The 20,820-nt window shown below is 39.6% G+C and overlaps 1 protein-coding gene across 1 annotated transcript; it reads right to left on the reverse strand.

The window, feature by feature from the left end:
- Nucleotides 1-955: 955 nt before the first annotated feature.
- On the reverse strand, nt 956-12,995 carry CHMP2B (charged multivesicular body protein 2B). Its single transcript, XM_030471782.1, has 6 exons — nt 12,426-12,995; nt 9,179-9,270; nt 6,330-6,524; nt 4,047-4,149; nt 2,885-2,991; nt 956-2,721 (listed from the first exon to the last, which is right to left on the reverse strand). Exons 1-6 carry the CDS (start codon nt 12,457-12,459, stop codon nt 2,608-2,610), a joined length of 645 nt encoding a protein of 214 aa, XP_030327642.1. The 5' UTR covers nt 12,460-12,995; the 3' UTR covers nt 956-2,607.
- Nucleotides 12,996-20,820: the final 7,825 nt, after the last annotated feature.

Consider the following 20,820-nt stretch of genomic DNA (forward strand, 5'->3'; position numbering starts at 1 on the left):
ATGGCTTTGGAAGCGCTCTGAATTCAAAACAGAGGTTGGAAGAGTATTAGGGGAGGAAGAGGCATCTATGTTTATCTTGTTCTCATGTTTTCCTGGGCATTGCTTATGAGCACTTGTGGAGAAGGATTCTGGGCAAGATGGACCTCAGTCTGCCCCACTAGAGCCGTTCTTAGGTGTGTGCACAATTGCATTGCTGTTCTTGGATGGAGGACTTTCAAATTCAGTTACTATTAAGGTGTCACCAAAGATAAAGGAGTTTAAGGATTGAGTGGGTTGGGTATTTTTAGTCTGCTAAGAGTGATTTAAAAGGAATTTGTTTCTATGTAGGGGGGGCAATTTTGTTACAGAGAGCTACAAGATACTATATTTGAAATAAATATAAGCAAGCCTGCAAACTTACGCCACTTCTCACTCTGCTACATAAAGTTCTTTATACAAATCAGAGCTGCAGGACTTAAAAGGTAACTGTTAACAGAAACACTGGCTATTGACAGTAGCCTTAGTTCAGCAGTCTTACTGACACCAAAAAGCAATATCTTTATTCCTGTTCCTCAAACATCCCCTAGACAGAGGAAAAACCTCAGAATTAACCTCTCTTTTGACAGCCATTAAAAGGTTAAAGTGCACACAACTTCATTCAGAAAGGCCATAAGATCTAGTGTTCAACCAAAATACAATCAATCAGTAAAATTTTATACCTAATTTCACGTTATGGTTTCTCCTTCAATGGCTAAGAGCAGTATTTGGGCATCCAGTTACAGACAGAAGGAAATGCAAAGTTGATCAAGTCTGTACCAAACGTTGAGTTTAAGTTAAAGGGCCACAAGCAAGTACAACAAATGTTATGCCGCTTTATAGCTCAGATCAAAGTAAAATTTATCATAGCTAAAAGGAGTTGAAAGAAAGACCACTAAGAGACAGAGGTGTAAGGTTAACCCTATAGAGGACAAAGTCATTGTGGAAAAAAAAAAAAAAAGCCTTTTATTAGATTTTTACAAAACTTGTAAAAAAAACCAAAACAAATCACCTTATAGTGGATATATGCAATATATAAACTTACACATTCCTACCCACTACCTCACAGATTTGTATTTTGTCCATTACTTCCTTCAAATAGAAAGAACAAGCACCTGCACTTATGCCAAAACCCAGATGGTGCAACAACAGTGGATCGTAGAGGTTATAGTTTCCTGCTACACTTTCTATAGCAGTGCAAAGTCTCTTTCTGTAGTTTGTCCTCTCCACAGTTATCCCAGTTTCAGTCTTGGGAGGAGGTATTTTGCTTTTCTCTTTTTAAAGCCAAGATGATTTTGTTGTTTCCGTTCAGTGAAAGCCCCACTACATCAGCACAAATGAGGGGCAAATCTCCAGCAGAGTAAGGGATGAGGAACTTCACACCATCTAGGAAGTCATAACTGGGAACTGCATTCTCAGACTTTGTCATCTATTTAAAATATCAGCAGTTTTTACTTTGATGCATTCTACTTATAGCTAGAATCATGCTTATGCAGTTCAGAGACCATAGAAAAATCTTCACAGAACCAGAACACTTTTATTATAGTGTTAAGAGGAGTAATTATTATGTCTCATCCAAAATTGTTCTCAAAACTAAGATTTAATTTAGCTTATCAATGTGATCAATTGCATCTTAGTAAACAAAACAATTATGCACAGTTATCTTCCATTAAGAAATACTGTAAAATATATACAAATGTTGTTTCAGGCAAATGTCCTTTTCTCAAGTGCACAAGTTGCATTTCTGAACTTCAGCACTGAGTCCAAGTACACACAGAGGTCTCACTGTAGTCTTTGTGAAACCATCTTAATTACCAGTTTACTCATCTTTCAAAGACTTATTCTGAAAATAAAACACAAAGGTACAAGATTTATATACATAAAGGCACAGCAATTCTGTTGAAACCAGCTATGTTACAGTACAATATAGTTCCATCAGTGCCTTTCATGCAACAAAGTTCACCACCAAATTTTAATCTTTTAACTGCAGAAGGACTATATCCTTCCCTTTTGGTAAAAAGAATAACCAGCTATTATTTAATCAACTCAAAGTTAATACAGGAACTTGAAAGAAATACATAAAATGTTTTTTCTTTCTGCCTAAATTTGCTAGACTTTCAAGGCTATTTCTCCTCAAAAGAGCAAAGGTGAAGTTTCATTTGTGCTAAGATGACAGACCGAGAGGTTTTCTATAGTGATAGTTTTGTAAAAATGATGTATCTTACATAGGTGCCGTCCCAGGAGGCATCACCAGCAGCCACAGACAATTTTAAAGATAGACCAGGAACTGAGATAGAAGAAAACTTTGAATTCAGAGGACAGATTCAAACCAGGTATAAATAAATTTATCATTAGAATTACGTCTTTGGTTGGTCCAGTGCTCAGACTCCATGCAACAGACACACCAAGTGTACTTCTAGTAAACTGATTCAAAATATTCTTCCCTTCTCCTTCCCCCAGTACCAACTTCAAGTTGTCATTCCTGAAGCTTCACAGTTTCCCTACACAACAGTTGCACTGAAAGACTATTTGCACTTTTTACATCTGTCTGCAGCTGAATAATTAGAAAGCAGACTGTATATTGCCATCGAGCTAATCAACTCCCAAAGCTTTGAGCTGCCGTTCAATCTCTTCATCTGATATGGTAGCAGCTTTTGATGTTGATGCAGATGGTAAGCCTCTGGCAGCTGACGGAGCTTTGGCCATCTAAAAGAAGACAGAAATTTACTTCAGTCACCATAATACATGTTACGACAAGATGACTTCTAGAATAAGACTGTATGTAAAGGCTGCTAGAATGAACTGTTAAAAAGAAAAAAAAGGGAGTGAAGGGGGAAAAAGCACCTGAAGTGGATAAAAATTGCCATACCTTTCCAGAGATTTCAATTCCTATCTCATCAAGCACTTGGTTAACAATATCTTGGCTTTCTTCCTCTTCATCAGAAGCATCAAAAATATCGTCCAGAGTATCATTAACTTAGAAGAAAGAAAGAAAAGGAAAAATTAAAAAACAAATCCACGCTGTATTAAGGAAAAAGGTTACTAAAATAATCTACTCTCCTTCCTCCTACTCTTCTACCCTCCCAGAATGTAGTAGTGATACCAACAGAAAAGAGCTCTATATTGGAGAGGCTTTCTCAACTCTGTCTTGCAAAGCCTGTGAGTACACCTAGAGCATCAACAGGGTAAGGCATGACTGCTGTTATAAAAATGTTTAGTTTAATCAGAATAGTTCAGTTGCTCTATTTTCCTCCCCACTAGATTTTAACTTTTCTTAAAAACATCTTCCATAATTCCACAAAAATCACTTTCCTTTTCTTCTTCCAAGTAAGCTGAGAAATTAACTACTCAGCTAACAATGTATATTGCAACAAAACAGTTCTGCACCATTGAGGTATTCACATCTTGCTCAACAATATACTTTTGAGTCCACTCTACTTACTTCAGCTAACACAGTAGCAGGGATTAGGATAAGGAGACTCTGCTAGCAACACTAGGAAGTTTGGTATTATTAAGGTGACAGTGGACAGATGCAATTGGGAATAAGAAACTTGCCACTCCCCAAGAAGTTATTTGTAGCTTAAAATAAAAAAAGGAGACAAAACACCATGTATGTAAAGCTCAAATTATCAATAACATCTAAATTAGGTGTCCCAGAAGAACAAGCACATGCAGAACTATCAGCTACAGAAAGGACATTTTTTTCAAGTCCCCCTACCAGTTATGCCAACAAGGTTTTGAACTTGTCTCAAACCCTCTTCCCTTCCAGTATCTTCTTTCTAGAAGCATGATTAGTGTTTTGCATGAAGATGGGAAGGAACGGGTTGTAGATTTGGTATTCAGAGCCACTAAAAAGCTAAAGGCTCAGCCTCCCTGCTCAGACATGCACTGTTTTATTTGCTCTTCACTTTTGCTGTTAATCTCATTAATTGTAGATATAAAATTTGAAGCATAAGTATTTCTAGACTGGTTCTACCCTTCCAAGAGCACTGTGGGCTGCAGCTAGCTGTTCCCTGCAGTGTGGAACTTACTCATTTCTTCAGTCATTTCCATCTTCATGTTTTCCTTCTGGAAATTCTGCATTGTTTGTAGTGTCTTTTGTGGATCCATTTTCTTATTAACTGCTTGCATTGTCTATTAATATTGAAAAAACCTTTTATCATACAATGAAACATTAGTAAATATCAATATATACTTTAAGAAGGAATAAGACTTCTCTAATAAAGAATTATAGACACACAGCAGATCAATAGCACAGTCTGCACCTAGTAAGAAATTTTGCTATCTATTACACTAATAGATATGCTTTTAAATGTAGGCATCTTTTTTTGTACCACGACCCTTCTCCTGGCTTTGTGTTAGGAAAAATCTGCCTGATCTAAATGAAAAGAATGAGACAACACTTCTTAACTTGGAGGATATGGCCTTACTTTTAAATGGCTGCAGGCATTTTATTCAGTAAGGAATATTTATTTGAACCACCACTAGAGAATAGCCAGTAAATTGCAAGTGTTTATGTCAGAATTTAATTGAAAAAATACTTTTCTCTGAAAAGCAAATATCCAAGTGTTCAGGAAATACATATTAGCTTAGTGTGAAACTCTGTAATGGGTAGAGATTTTTTTGTGATAGTGTAATAAACTTCACCTGGTTTACTACAAGTATGCAGCATTGCCTTTGCAGGCACTGGTATTTAATACTTTCTTCTTTCCTAAGTAGCAAGCTACTGTACCTCTCTTGGGACATCTAAACCTAAATGAGCAATTCAGACATAAAGTTTCAACCAGCTTTGAAAACATAAGAGTTGGTTAATTAAAAGGGATGCTATCAAGCTACTACAGCTGCTACTGGCTTCGTAGAAGCTCTTCTGCCTTTGTGTCTGAGTTTGTTTAAAGTGACAGTGTATTATGCTTCTAATGTTACTTGAATGTAAAAGACTGTGTTCACAGTCACATTATTTGAATTTAAAAAGTTGTTCTGGATTTAGAGTGTTGGTTCTTTACAAGTGTTGTAGATGAATTTACCGTGTCCAAAATTAGTGCCAAACATGCTAAAAAGTATACAGAAAATACTCTGCAAGCTTCACATTCATGTATTTATCTTGCTTGTTGAAGCAACTGATTCCATATATTTTTTTCATTGATGATTGTATGAGATTAAGAATAGTTTATAAAGTTCAAAATGAACAAGTGAATACTTTTTTAGACTTCCCATGTTGATAAGGAAAAATGATCAGTCTACTGACACTTTGGTTTTGACAAATTTAATCCAAGTCATCTTGCAGATAAAACCAAGTTAACCATGTAATAATTAAAAAGCAAGACCAACTGGTTCACATGCAACACCGCTGCAGGAATACTGAGTAAGCTGTTTAACCTGATTGGATGGACAGTCGGACAAGCCCCCCTCTTTGTGGGTTAGTCAGTAAGGATGGCAAGTTTGCAGCAGAGCCACAACTTTGTATCACTGAATGGCAGATAGCTGTCAACACGCTGCTTCTAAAAGATATCTGATAGCAAAGCCTCTGCAGTAATCACTTCCTGCACTAAGTTGTGTTGCATTACTGCGTTTAAATGGCACATAACTGGATTTAACTTGGACTGTGATAAAAGCACAATTTGTCTACAATGATGTGTGCCAACTGTTTCCTACAGCTCAAGCTGAACAATCCTGTTTGCCAAAATCGAACTCCCTATTTATTAATTCAGGGAAATAGGGAAAGTTCACAATGAACTCAGATAACTCTGATTTTTCAGGCTCATGAGGTAAGATTTGTGAGAAAATTTAATGCAATACTGTTTCTTGAGAACACGGAGAGTGAGAATGACAGGGAACTCCAGATTAGACTTCCTTAGGAACTTAAGATCTGAAGCAATAACCTACTTTTTGCACAAGCCATAAAGCTACTGTGGCACACTGCCTTGATTTCCAGATGAAGCATGCCCTACTTTTTCCCTGTAAAAACTGCTTTTGACAAGATACACAGGCAAGACACCAGCAGCATGGTTTGGGATTTTTTTTTATGTACTAAAGCAAGTTCTTCCACTGGCATTAGAGTTCATTTTCATCATGCTAACATTTGACAGATACCTAGCCCAAGAAAATATGCTTAGTTAGGTGCTAACTGGCTGGATTGACTTGGGAAATATTTCATAGTATGAATTGAATTACATTTCCCTACTGTATCCTCAACACCATTTGGATTATGAAGCAGGAGGTTTTATCCTAAAATTACCTTAACCAAAATAACACAATTTAACTTTTGCAACCATATGCTGCATTGTAATGTAAAAGAATGTCTTGTAACACCTTACTTTTGCTGTAGTTGACATGGCTCCTGCCATCTTCATCTGAGAGTTCATGACCTTTGTTTGAGTTGACATAGAAGTGACTTTAGAGCTAACAGCGTAAGTTCGATTCTTCTGCTTCCGCAGCTGTACAAGCTGTTTTGCTAACACTTTGCAGGCTTCTTTGTTACCAGTCTTAGCCATTTTCTTTATCTCCAGTTCCTGTTAAAAAAGGTATTAAGATTAATTCTACAAATTTTTCATTCCTTCAAAGACTATAATTAAGCCTAATAATTAAATTCCAAAAGTTAACTATCCTCTTGACTTTTTTTAAAGACATTTAATGTTACATAGTCATCTTTGCTTTTTTACCAAGACTATTTAGTATAATAAATATAATGCTGTTATGATTTGACCAGAAGAAGAAAATGCAATAAAACTGAATTTGGTAGCAGAGTCTCTCCCAAAAGACTCCAATTTCTGCATAACATCACATTCATTGGTATGTGCACTTTCAATTACATATCTGGATAGGGAATAACACTTCAAAAAAACCAAAACATCCAAACCTAAAAGTGGGTATTTAGCCCAGAGGTAGCAGGAAAAGGTTTGACACAAATAATTGTGTCAGCTGGGATTTTTCAAAGTATGCCTTCTGCTTTGTGAGTAGGTAACATAAACTTTTCAGCTAATTTTTCCTTTTCAGTCTTTTTAAGAAGGGCTTTGTATATGGCCAGTCGTATATTTTGATTTTTACCATTAAGTCCAAGCAGCTTTTACAGACCAGCTTTCTCCTATGATTCTTCAGGAGAATATACTTGCTATGAAAACACAGTTGCTTCACTTCATGTGAACTGGTGGTCCAGAAAACTGCACTTACAAGATATGTTGCTCTGAAAAGGTAATACTTGTCTCCAGGATAGGCAAAATGGTCAATGCTTAAAGGCAACCAACCCACTGTATTAGCCTTTCTACTACGAAAAATCATGAGTAAAGTTTACTACAGAGATGGCTCTGGCACAAAGTCATCTCTGTAAATCTATAATTTCTGAAAGGCTGTGTCATACATACTATTTTTAATCCAAGAAGGTACAGATGAGCAAATATGGAGAATAGGACTGTTCAAACATTAGAGGCCTCAAATATATAAAGCTGTTCTCTTCGTAAGTAGCTCACAGAGACCACAAAACCAAAATTCTGTAGCATGCCCAGAACATTACGTGCTTCTTCCTCACACCTCAAGAACGGTGAAGGATGGGAGGGATTAGTTCGCACACTGGCAAACACTAGTTTGCAGCCTAATTTTAAGAGCAAACATTTGAAAATAGGGATTTCTCACAGAGATGAAATACCTATGCAGCATCTGCAACATGATTTTCAAAACAAAATACAAACCTACACCAACCGTTGCTAAATCACTGCAGATAATTCAGCTGAGAAATCACACCCTATATATAAATGATTTTATTCTTAAGTAAGAATAATTTGGGTAAAGAGCTGCAATACATTATTTGCTTCTGAGAGGTTTGGGGCAAGCTTATTAATGTCATTTGCATTCTTCTGGAAAAAAAAATAATCAAAATTCAGATAGTCGTATGAGGTTACTGAACTGAAACAGAACTGTCTGCATACTTTCAGGCATTTTTATATGTAGAATTAATATAGAATCACAGAATCATAGAATAGTAAGGGTTGGAGAGGACCTTAAGATCATCTAGTTCCAACCCCCCTGCCATGGGCAGGGACATATAACTGGGTTTTCTCAGGGTAGTATTGTCATAGTTAAGGAAAGAAAAAAGTCTTTCTGAAGAAAGTACCCAACAAAGTTCTGAGATTGACTGACAGGCCCTTGGTCCTTTTTCACCTGATCTGACTCTGAAGATTAGTATTTATTGTCAATTGATCCTCTCATCCTAACAGCAAATTTTAACTTCTTCAAAGACATATTTCACTTCTCCTTTCTTCTTCCCCTTAGAAATCCAAAATTTCTGAAACAGTTTACTGTAGTAAGTAATCAAAACTTCAACCTGAGTATTCCTGAAAATTTAGGTTATTTCCACAGTCAGAGTATCTCATACTGAAAAATACCTTATCTATGAGGAACCTGCTATATCTTACACATTCAAAGCTTCCAGAAACAATCTCTCTGATCTCTTTTAGCTTCTGATTCTTAGCTCTTGGTATTCATACGACCTGCTGCCATGAAACAACACCTCAATAACTACTGAAACAGTGGCTGGATTTGCATAGCTTTTCCCACAGTCTGAGCATGTCTTCATGCATCAAAACTCCACCATCTGTCACATCCATTTATCCAATTATACTGCCACACAGGTGCAGCAGCTATTCACTGAGTACTTGATAGCTCACACACAAAAAGTTTTAAATAGATCTTAATTTAGGCAGATTATTTTACTATTATTAGCTAGTTTTAGGGAAGTTCTATATGAATAAAAATAACGTCCCTATGGGGTATTGATGATATCCTAATTTTTCAAGTATTCTCTCTTGCTAGGTAACATATGATAGCAGCCACTTCTTTCAGTTTTTCCACCACAAGACCACTGATTTAGAAGCAGGCTACCATTCTTTATCTTTCAGAAGGTTCTTCCTGAGAATGGAGGGAAAAATTAACATGATTATTTTTATCTAAACAGTTTCAGGCCTTTCCTATCTTAAAGACCGAGCATTACTTTTAGATAGTCAATTTTTTTCCAACAGAATTTCAATAACTAAAAACTCAAAAAGGGGAAGACAACTTTGTTAGTGTTCAATTATTATACATTGAGTTGTATCTTTAGAACTCTGCAAGTTTTCTGCTGTACTGGAGGGTGTGTTTGTTTTTAGAATAAAATAAAGTTCCCTGCTCTACTTACCAGTTGTTTTTCCTGTTTTTCGAGTGCTGCTCTATCTCTGGTTATAGCCCTCTGTGTACCTCTTAACTCTCGATTTTGCTCCTTTATTATATCTGGAAAGAAAATATTTATAGCTGGGAAAAGTTTTCAATACTACATGAACATCTTATCTGCTCAGCACCCTGCAGACATGCAGTATGTTTGACAGCCTCCCTTTGTTCAGAATGAACTGTCAGCATTTCAAAGCAATGAAATATTAGCAAAATACAATTTTAGGTATACAAATCATTGTTTCAGCAGCATAGGCCATATCCTGTAGTAAAACGGCTGTTTTCCCTAGTATGTTTCTTTGCACCATAACCATAGCAAAAGCCTTAACCACACAGGAAGAGTTGGGTTCATACTTTTCCGCAAGTTCAACTCTAACTCAGCAATAACGTATTCATTGTGAGCCCACTGCTTTTCAACCAGTCAGGCCTAACTGCAACACATAAATCAGGTGAAGAGACCTTGTATAAGACATCTCAGAGCAGTTAAAGAGGTTGCAAGTCCATTAAAACAGTGAAGATACTCTCAGACACAAGTCCTGGATCCTGCTCTTCTCTGTCCTTACTCTAGTTCAACGGATATTACGCTCCTCCACAAACGTACCACATCTGTGCAGCCCAACTTCACGTCAGACTATAAAGCAATAGTGTTCAAACTGTTTCAATTAGTGGATGCTTAAGAAATAAAGATACGAAAGTGGAGGCCTTATAGCAAATTTAAGTTTCCTGACAACTGATGTAGCCAGCAGAAGCTTGAACACTGTCAGGTACAACTGTCACCTCGCACAGGAGTTTTCTCCACTGTAACATTTAAAGTTATTTACCAGTAACATCCATTTACTAAAGCAAGTATTTACAGATGGTATTATTTACCATATAGACATTAATCATGCTAGTTGCAATTAACTTCTGTTAGAATTCACAGCACGTGCTTAGGTGTGATTCACCTGGACAAAGGTAAAGAGGTTTGCATCTGACTCAGCATCCTCTGACCTTTAGAGAGGAAAGACGTTAGTACTTTTACAACGAAATTCATCTGCTCCTAACATATATGTCTACACGATATCAGATAAACTTTGGGTGGGAGTTTAAAAGGAGGAGACTGCCACATAAACTTTGTGGAGACTTGTTCTTCTAATCCACAGAAGTCACTCTTGGCAGGGCACTGCTACTGTACTTAGAAAGTTTGAAGCACGTGAAAATCAATACAAAGAATCAGAGTTGCTAATGGAAATAGAGGCTTGTAGGGTAACTCTAAAAACTGCAACCGCCCTTTTTATTCATTTATTTTTTTAAGACTTGCGATCATTTTTCTGCAAACAGAAACGTGTGTTCTTTGTTCCCACAATCATAAACATTGTAAACCATTCATTGCTGAAATTATTTCAACCTTAAGTTTGATTCAGAAAAACCCTAAACCTTTGGTGGCATTTTGAAGAGGGCACATATGCTACCCCTTACCACCAATTATTTTTGTCCAAATAAATGTGTATTCCAAGCAAACTTCGTGAAAGAGAGACCTGTTTCCAGAGTGCTACTACTGCTCTGAGACCCAGACAAAAAGCATCTTCAGGACCTGTAGGCTTTTCGATGGACAATAACAAAGAGCTGAAAGATGACACAGAATATAACACTTCATTCTTCACGCTGGCAAAGCAGCAGTGAATATTATTCTGAAAACAATGCTACAGGCAAGTAATTTTGAAGGTAGACAAACATATATTACCAGCATAGCTGTACTTGTGAAAATGAAAAAGCTTAACAGCTACATACAAGACTATATTTTCTAAGTACAATAACTATTAAAAAAAAAATAAAAATCCCTTAGCGTAGAAAGCTTGAGAAGTAGGAACTTCAAGATGATAAGAAACAAGAACTATACTTCAGTCATGAGACAATAAGGGTGAGCACAATGCTTATTTCTGTGGTTTCCGATCTCATGGTGACTCAAACTAAGGATAGCAATAAACCAAAACAACTATCTGCAGTTAAAGGCCCTTTCATTTGTTCGGGTTTGGTTTTTTTTTTTCAAGTTAAGGCTAAGATAAGAACTTGATTCTTGTTTCTCTATGATAACTGACACAAATTCCTAGCTTTACTCCAGCAGAATAGAAGGGGTATTCCTGAGGCAGCCTTTTGCCAGGAGTCGCTCCCACGTGTCATGCTCCTGCTGCCTTTCACACCAGGGTAGGGCGGAAGTGCCTCCACTCCTTAGAACAGGTTGGACAAGAGATATCCATCAGAGCTTGACCTAGCTCCTACAATCCGCCTTGGTCATCTCCATATTCCTCCCCTCCCAGCTTTTGCATCAAAAATGGGAAGAGACAAGTGGGATACATACGTATTCCCCCTTAGCGACATACAATTGGTTGATGCACAGCGTCATTTTTGGCGAGCCATTTTCAAACAAGGACCCACCTGATCTGTCACAGGGCACCCAACATGCCCACCAACCAGCCAGCTCTGGGGCTTGCCAAGCCCCAGCCAGCCTCTGCCCCACAGCCACGCTTACGGCGGTGCTGATCCGAGGAGGTACTGATCATCGCCCACAAGAGTGCTGTCAGGTAAAGAGACCTTTTCTTGGCTTTACTTTGGAGATCATTATTTCTGCATAACTTTAAGCGTTTTGTTGACAGAGCGACTACAAAAACGTCCAGACCGACTTGTTTCAAGACGCTCGTACAAAGCCGAGGGGGCAGGCGGTGGCGGCTCCAGCGGCTCCCGAAGCCTGCGGTCATGCTCGGCCGCCTCCTCCGGCGCACAGACCGGGCTCCCGCAGGCCCGCACCGCTCGCCCCTCGGTTCGCTCTCAGCTCCAGCAACTCTTTGCGGGCCTGTTCTGTACCCTCGCTGCCAACGAGAGACGCCGTTGATCCTCTTTCTCATCCACAGACCGGGAGCGATCACTAGGGCTCAGCTCCCGCTGTCCCAAGGGGCCGGCCCGGGGACTCCCCGCCGCCTCGCCTGGCCCGAGCGCCGCCGGTGAGTCACCCCGGCGGGCTGGGGCCTCCTCCCTACGAGCTCTCGCTCCGCCGGGACACAGGGCCCGAGGTCGCCCCGCAAGCATCGCCGCCACCCCGGGGCTCCCGCTCCCCCCGAGCCCAAGCCGGGGCCAACTCCGCACCCGGGACCGGAGGAGGGCTGGGGGCAGCCACTGCGGGCTAGCGGAAGGGGGCCGGCGGGGCCCTCCCCGTGGCGCCGGCTGCCCAGCGCCCCACTCACCGTCCACAGTCTTCTTCTTGAAGAGCGAGGCCATGGCGGCAGCCGGACCTGAATCACGGGACCCCCGCTGTCGCCTCAGTCGGCTTCTACCTCCTCCTCAGGTGACCAGGAAGCGGCCGGGCCGCGCAAACCCGCCCGGCTCCGCCTCCCCGCCGGCGAAGGGCGGGACGGGGCCGGGCCTGGACGGCCGCGCCGCGCTGACCCCGCCTTCCCCAGCGGCCGCTGGGCGAGTGGGGATGAAGGGAAACTTCTTACTCCGCGGGAGTCGCTGCTCGGGATGGGGCGGTGTTGGCAGCAGCGCTTCTTTGTTGGTGCACGGGCTCGGTTCCCCCTGAGCCGCGGGAGAGGCGCTCCAGGGCCGTCCCGGGCGCCGGGGGTACCGGCTGAGGGGAGCGCAGGGAAGCCCCCGGTGGTGGCGGCGTCCGGCTGTGCCGGGGCGGGCCGTCCCGTCCCGTCGTGACTTCCCACTCCGTGCACCACTGGGTAGTTAGAGAGTGGGGTTGTGTATGTTTAATGATTAAAAATCAATTAAACTCAGCAGCATAGCGCTCTTCGGGTTCGCTGCCTTTCATCGTGCAACGTCGCGCATGGGCAGCTGTAGAGATGTAGGCTCAGGTCACAATTGAACACTTGCGGGGTTCGTTTCTGCCCGCGGAGCGCCAGGCTACAGCACACGCTGGCGGTGTTGCTGAAGGAGCCGTGTGTTGAGCCCAGCGCTCCAGCGGCCTCTGCAAGTACATCGTGGGGTTTGGGGTGTTTCATTAAGGATTGTCTCAGCTTTGTGCCCTTGCCTGGAGACAGTGCCATGGCTGGGCAATCATATAGCGTTTTTGGGTGCGAGGGGCATTAAAGAACATACAGTTCCAACTCCCCCGCCCCTGGGCAGGGACACCTTCCACTAGACCAGGCTCCTCAAAGCCCTGTCCAACCTGGTCTTGATAACTCATAACATTAGTTTTCTAAGATAAGCTTTTAAGGGTCACAGCTACCCTGGTGCACGAGATGTAAGAGTATGGAAAAAGAAATAATAATTTTCCTGGTTTTCAGTGTCTTCTTACAATCCTTATTTTTTAATAAGGTGTTTCAATAATGTAGCTGTGGTTTCATCATCAGCAATTATCTGCGTACATATCGTGACCTCAGGATATAAAAATGGAGCCGTAGTAGAAAATACAGAGCTATTGGTTTAAATACTAGCTGGATATACCTTCACTAAAGTACAAGCATTGGGGGGTTTATATTAATTTGCAAGGAAAACCAAGTGATTGGAATGTAGTAATGCATTTTGATAGCTAGATATAAATCTAACCTTAGGAAGAATTGTAACTTTATGGTAGTAGTACCTAATAAGTCACATTTTTATAACCTTGCACGGAAAAAGCAATATATTAGAATATTATAGTAGCTGTGTAAAGATGTATGTGGATGTAGGAAGGTATGAACTATGTATTTGGTGTCAGCATTTCCTGATTTTTCTGAAAATACTAATTTTATTGCAAATAGCAATTTTTCGTTGTTTTTCACATGGCCTTTTAGTTCTTTTTCACTGAATGTGCTAGACTGAAATCCAGATCATGTGAGATGGCATAGATACCATGGAAGATTAGTGATTCGCTATGAGATAGGTTAAATAAAACACCCTTTACAAGTTTATTCCTGTCTGTCTGTACTGTCTGTTAGGTCAGATCTGTCAGGGATGACTAGTAAGCAAAACTGAAATCCTGGCTTTGAAAGTGCACAGATGAAGGGGAGGAGAGTAATTTAGATTCAGTTCCCCACTTTCCTTGAGAGAGAGGTTGGACAGCTTAACTATGGCTACTCTTAGATCGTGCTAATTAGCTATGAGACCAGAAAAACATTTTTCCACAATAGTTCTTCATGAATGTTTGCTTGTGATGAAGTAAACAAAGATGTCCATAATAGGCTTCATGATTGCAATAAACGAAGTATGTCTGAGCTGTTGCTTGCCTAGTGTTACTTTTTTTTGTGCTATAAGCCTGAATGCTGGGATGCTATTGTATACTTGATTTGAATCTTTTTAGTAGTACTGATACAATAAAAGAATTTATCTTTCAAAAGAATAATGCTTAAACTTCAGTGTTTCTTTTAGATTCTCAATGTCCTGTTTCAGGTTCTATTTGCAAATCAAAATCTAAAGAGAATGTCTTAGTCCTTTGTGCTGTAGATGAAGTTCAGAAATCAACCAGATGGAATAAATAACCTTTCCTTAGTGACTGTATGCAAATATCAGTAGCAAACAAAAGCTGGGACTGTGTATTTTCTGTTTGTTGGATATTGAGTAAAGTGGGGTACAAAAACCGGTTCAGAAGGATGGTACAATATCCTGCATTAATCTGAGCACCTTCAAATCAAAGTTTGAAAAATTAATTTGGATATTAAAAGTAGATTAGGAGCAGGAAAGGTGGTCTGTGTTCCAGAACTGCACTTTAGAAAAAGATGTGTGAGGAGGGTGTGCATCTATTTGTTTTTAAATATATATCTCTATATACATATATCTATATCCATATCCATCTATATCTCTATATCCATATATATAAAATATCTATATACTCTAGAATTGATCCATTGGAGTATTTAAGCATATTGTTAATTTAAACCAGGTGACTAAGATCAGCCTGCTTAGCGCTAAGTGTGTTCAGGTGCTCAGACGAAATGGCTGCTGTGAAGAGACCCTTGCAAATCAGTGCTGTCGGGTACTGTTCTTTAGAATAGTAGCAAAAGTGGTTGATTTGGGAAAGGACTTTTCTGTTGTGCTCTCAGGAGAAAAAGCAGAGGTAAGCTTTCAGGCATATGAGAAACTATCAAGGTTATGCTTTAAATCTTTTTAAGCTTTCTGGCTATATCAGCTGGTCTAATGAAAGTTATTAGTCTTCTGTGTTTCCTTTTCTGGGGCGAGGGAAATATTGCAAGTGAACTTTTGCTGACAAGCTATAGCAGACCGTCTTGGGATGCTCAGTGGATGATGACCCAAATTCGTTACTCTGTTTGATCTATTCTGGGCAGGTCTAATTTTTCATCTGCAGATATAAGGAAATTAAATGAGGACATGTATAGTAAAGAATGAAGTGGGTAAGTGGAAAGTTACAGAAGCCTGAATGAGATAAATGTTCAAAGACTGGTATACATCTATTGTTATATGAAAGGAACTGCACTTACTGTGTAAAATAAGGTTATGAGGAAAGCATGTTTCAGGCCTCAGCAACTGGCCATCTTCCAAATCCTGCAAGGGCTCACTAATGCTTTATTCTGGAGGAGCTCCACTGAAATCAAATGACATGGCACTTACATGCGTAAGAGTTTGTGTGATTGTGCTCTAAAGGCTACGTAACCTCATACCTTATTGTACAAAGGTAGGCTGAGTTAGGAGAAGGGAAAAGGCAGGGAGAGAGCTGCAGACCCTAAAGAAGCTCAGGCTGCAGTTCAGCTTAACACTTTATTTTCTTTCCCAAGTAAGAATCTGTGGTGGCACAGGGTGAATGTTATGGCTTTGTTTTAATGTATGACTCTGCTGAAGTCTGCCTGTGTATCATGATATTATAATTACATTCATTAGTCATGGTACTTGGAAGTCACAGTGTGCTCTCCAGGGTGGAGAGGTGATGGCAGCACACTCCATCGGCACAAAATGTGAGATACTGGGAAGAAGGTGAAGCTGAAATGGGTAGGGGAGGATAAGTGAATGTATTGCTTCCCATCTGTTCACAATTCAAGTTGAATTGGGCCTGTATGTGAAGAAGAGAGAGTGTGTTGTTAGTCTTATGTATAAGTTAATCATCTCTTGCTTTCTCTGTCTAAAAAGGATCAGTTGCTAACAGACCACTACTTATCTATGCCTTACAGCATACAAGGTGTACAGGATAGAGGGAAACACACATTTAGGTGTGGAAACATGGTTTGATTTAATTCATTCTTGTGAGGAATGTATGACGTCCATGGAGACTGAAATTGTCTTACATGAGAAGGGCTTTGTGATGTGCATGTTTTGCCTGGTAACCCACCAAATTCACTTGATGGACTTCTGAGTAAGTAAAAATTTGCAAGAAAGAGTTAAAGAAAAATTTAAATGTGAAATGTTACTGTAGTTTGCTGAAGAGCTTTTAGTGAACTGGAACTCTGAACATTTAAAGGATGTTGTCTTCATCTTAATTTTATACTCTTGAATGTGCTTGTGAACAATTCTGGGGAGAAAAATAAAATTAACAATGAAAAAAACCCATCCTTAATATATGTGAGAGACTAGCCGAGTAAGTTGGTGTCTTTTTCTGTTGCATGGGAACAGTATACCAAAGTAAGATATTTATGTAGGCAAGATTACACCTTAGTTTCATTCACTTTCAGCATCTTTTTAATAAAGTATAAGTACTTTGCACCATTTAGTAAGTGCAGGAAGTTCAGTACTTTGTGAAACCCTCTAAATGCCTAACCCCTCCTTATAGAAATCTGGTTTTAATTATTATCTTGATTGGTGATAATAAGATACTTCTGAGTTGCAGACTACATCTTTTATAACCTTCACATCTGATTGCAAGGTTCTTCGTGAAAGAGTGAACACTTCATTATAAAATAGTGCCATTACTTTTTACAAGCAGATTTAGTTTTGCTTCAGTAATCAAGTACCGTAGGACATCGTATTTTTTTAAGGCATTCATGAAATGAAGGGTTATACTTTTAAGAGCATTTGCTTGCAAATATCGTATCTTTAAATGACTTTGCCCAAGGAGAGAAGGAAATCCAGGCTAGCAACAAAATAGGTAAATACTGTTAGTATTTTATCACAAGCTTCAAGAACTCCTCAAGGCATCAAGTTCAGAAAAAAGAGCGAGAGATTATAGGGAGGATATTTATTATTACAAACTGCAAAGTCAACAGGGACTGCTAAATGTTCTTACAGTCATAATAGCCTATCTCATGTTAATTCTAGCCTAAAGCTCTGTGACTCTTTATGTGCAGAGATAATGGGGGGTAAAACTGTATTTTTAGTTTAGCAGCAGATTCCTCCCAACCATGGAAAATAAATTAGAGAGCTTCACAAACGAAAAGTGATTTGGGCTTTGAAGGAATTCCCAGCAATAATATACAAGACTTATTACCCTAGGTAGTTAGGGGGTCCCATATATTTATGGCTGATAGTAGTCATTTTGATTGAATATTGCCTCAGTAACTTGTTTTCAAATAATTTGCCTTTACCCCAAATCTGTTGATCCTAAAAAAGAAGACCTTTTCGGTAATGTTCTTGTTGTTTGTACTTCCTATGTGTACCGTAGATAAAATTTAGTGTATGTTGCCCAGGCAAAATGCTGCATTAACAGTGAAGTTGTTATGTTTAACTTAGCTGGAATTCACTACATGTCAAGATTTGACACATCAAGACCTGTGTTTAATAGGTTCAGATCTGAGAACATATGTACATTTTTTTGAAGTAAAAGACACTACAAGTAGTTGTTCTAAAATAATGCATTACAAACCTAGGAAATTCAGTTTAAGGCTATTACTGTTTATTAGTTGTATTACATTATTGTCTAGGAGCATGACTGCTTTGGGTTAGGAATGCCATAAATACGGGGGAAGGGGAGGAAAGCATTCCACCCCCAAGAGAACATATTGTCCCAATATAGTAAGAAATAATATGTGGATGTCAACAGACTAGTCAGTGCAAAAAAAAGAAACCAGAAATTTCCTTATGTAGCCTCACATACTGTCTGCATAGGTGTCAAGGGAAAAAGATGTTAACCATTTTGAAAAAGACCTTTGTGTCCATCTGTGAAGAAGTCCTTCTGACAGTGATGAGTAGGTAAGGAGAAGACAAAATATGATTGTCGGAAGCAAAATTAATAACAGGTTGCTAAAAGCTAGAGTTAATGAGAACTGAAGGAAGGAGTCAACATGGACTATGAATGCATGGTGGTATGGAGATTGGGATAGGCCAGGGAAGGCCTTGAACAGATGCACTCTTTGTGGCAAATAACCAAAGGAACCACTTGGAAGGCAGTCATGAAAATGGCAATGTGATCGGAGCAGTGATCTAAGATGATGGCCTTTTGCAAAACGTTTTGAAGGAGCTGGGTTGGATTAATTAGGGACATGAAGAAAGGTGGTGTTCTCAACTTGTGACACAGTGCTGAGTATCTTGGACTAAAGCTTCCGCTTGTGCCTCAAAAGGAGAGGCTGGTCTGGCAGAGCTACTTTCTACAAGAGGGAGTTCTAAGATTTTTATACAGCTAAAATTATGTGGAACTGGAGATAATGCTCAGCTGATCACCCTCAATAATGGAGATGAAGGTGGTGCTGATCGTATCGCTTAGGAAAGGGAGAAGCCTGAAAGCACTCGTCAGGTGAAAGACTGGCAGCACTGCCCTGTGGAGCTGGATGTCTATAAGCTAATGGTAGACAGAGACATGCATTTCAATTCAGATACGCCAAAAAGAAGTCTGGAGTAGAGCAGCAGAGCAACATGTTATTCTACTAAGTGCGATAGTGGAGGTTTTGTATTAATGAATGAGACTCTTGAGAAACAGGATAAAGAAAAAAGAAGCCAAGGACAGGGCCTTATGAAAATGAAAGTGCACATCCTTAATGTAATTATTTTTATGGAGGGGATTATTTTTTTACAGTTTGATAAAGTGAAGATACCTTAATATTCTAAACAAAGTACATGATATTCTTCATGCCTTAAGAAGGTAAGAGTATTTTTTTTTTTTTAGTTACGATGATTTTGCAATACTTTAGAACATTTATTGTTCAATCTTTTACTAGCTGTGAGAAGAAGCGAACATTTATTTAGTGGAGTTGTGATGGTATTCTTGCATCCACATGAAGACAGTAATTTTAATATTTTTAGAAAAGTTAGTGTTTCTTTTAAGTATAAAAGGAATACAAAAATATCTCTTAATACTGGAAATGTAAAATCGAGGAATTCTCGTCTCAGTCTTTTTGTTAATGATTTATGTTTTCACCGGGGTTCAGAATGCTTGTCACTTACGCTGTCCTTTGAGAATAGCGATAGCTGTTTAATGGCCTACATGTTCCTGTAGTGCAAAAGTGTATATAAAGTCACTAGAATCTGTTCCCAAAGCATATACTGCCAGAAAGCCAGATATATTTTATATTGCATTGGACCCTGCAGTGTTATAAAAAATGGCATATCCCTTTTTTTCATAGCTTTATGATCAGCAAGACAGCATCAAGCAGTTTATTGCAGACCTGGTTTATGCCCTGCAAGAGTGCAGCATAGTAGACCCTTGTGCATGCTTTGTTTTCAGCACCAGCTCTGGAAGCAGTTTTGAATCTCATTTGATTTTAGTTGAATCTATGTTCTCTTTGTTGTATCTGTTTGAATCAGTACTGAAAAAATTAGGCCAGTGTTGTTTTCACTGTTTAAAAAGGCATTCAGTTTATTTTAGGTTAGTTCAAATTCTATTTTTACATCACACTTAACAATTTCTTTCTTAACCCTTTAATGTCATCATCACTTCATACAGCTAGGGTAAAACATGTGCCATTTCCAGGGATGCGAGGGGGAGGAGCTCAGCAACATATAAATGAGGATTCAATTCTACAAAGCCAGGAAAGACATTTGGCCACATTCATTTCAGTGAGAATTCATATGGATAATCCCTTTATAAGTTAATTGGGATGTTTCATTGGTAAACGAGACAGCCAGCATCCACATGCAAGTATCTGTAGCCTTCTGGGAGACTCAGCTGTCGCTGATGGAAGCGATGTTGAGCAGTCTTTTTGCTTGTACAACATCAAGACTCCTGTGCTGAGCCTTTGGATCTAATTAGATCCCTATTCAAGGGACTTGTCTGGCTTAACCTTTAAATTATATCTGGAAAAAGGTGTTTCTCTAGTGGCTCTTTTGTTTTTCATAATTTGTATCAAGTTGTTGAAGTGAGTAACATAGCAACTGTTAACTTAGTGATACTATAGAATCATAGAATCATAGAATCGTAAGGGTTGGAAAGGACCTTAAGATCATCTAGTTCCAACCCCCCTGCCATGGGCAGGGACACCTTGCCCTAAACCATGTGGCTCAAGGCTCTGTCCAACCTGGCCTTGAACACCGCCAGGGATGGAGCATCCACAACCTCCCTGGGCAACCCATTCCAGTGCGTCACCACCCTCACTGTAAAGAACTTCTTCCTTATATCTAATCTAAACTTCCTCTGTTTAAGTTTGAACCCATTACCCCTTGTCCTACCACTACAGTCCCTAAGGAAGAGTCCCTCCCCAGCATCCTTGTAGACCCCCTTCAGATACTGGAAGGCTGCTATGAGGTCACCACGCAGCCTTCTCTTCTCCAGGCTGAACAGCCCCAACTTTCTCAGCCTGTCTTCATATGGGAGGTGCTCCAGCCCTCTTATCATCCTCGTGG

This window comes from Strigops habroptila, chromosome 2 (genome assembly GCF_004027225.2).
Source record: "Strigops habroptila isolate Jane chromosome 2, bStrHab1.2.pri, whole genome shotgun sequence".
NCBI classification, from domain to species: domain Eukaryota; kingdom Metazoa; phylum Chordata; class Aves; order Psittaciformes; family Psittacidae; genus Strigops; species Strigops habroptila.

What these genes read in the sequence shown, in the direction of transcription:
- CHMP2B (XM_030471782.1), bottom strand. Translation starts at nt 12,459, where the DNA reads ATGGCCTCGCTCTTCAAGAAGAAGACTGTGGACG. An exon ending in CAAGAAGAAGACTGTGGACG is followed by an intron (nt 9,271 to 12,425) that starts GTGAGTGGGGCG and finishes TTTTCTTTCCAG; the next exon opens with ATATAATAAAGGAGCAAAAT. An exon ending in AAAAACAGGAAAAACAACTG is followed by an intron (nt 6,525 to 9,178) that starts GTAAGTAGAGCA and finishes CTTTTTTAACAG; the next exon opens with GAACTGGAGATAAAGAAAAT.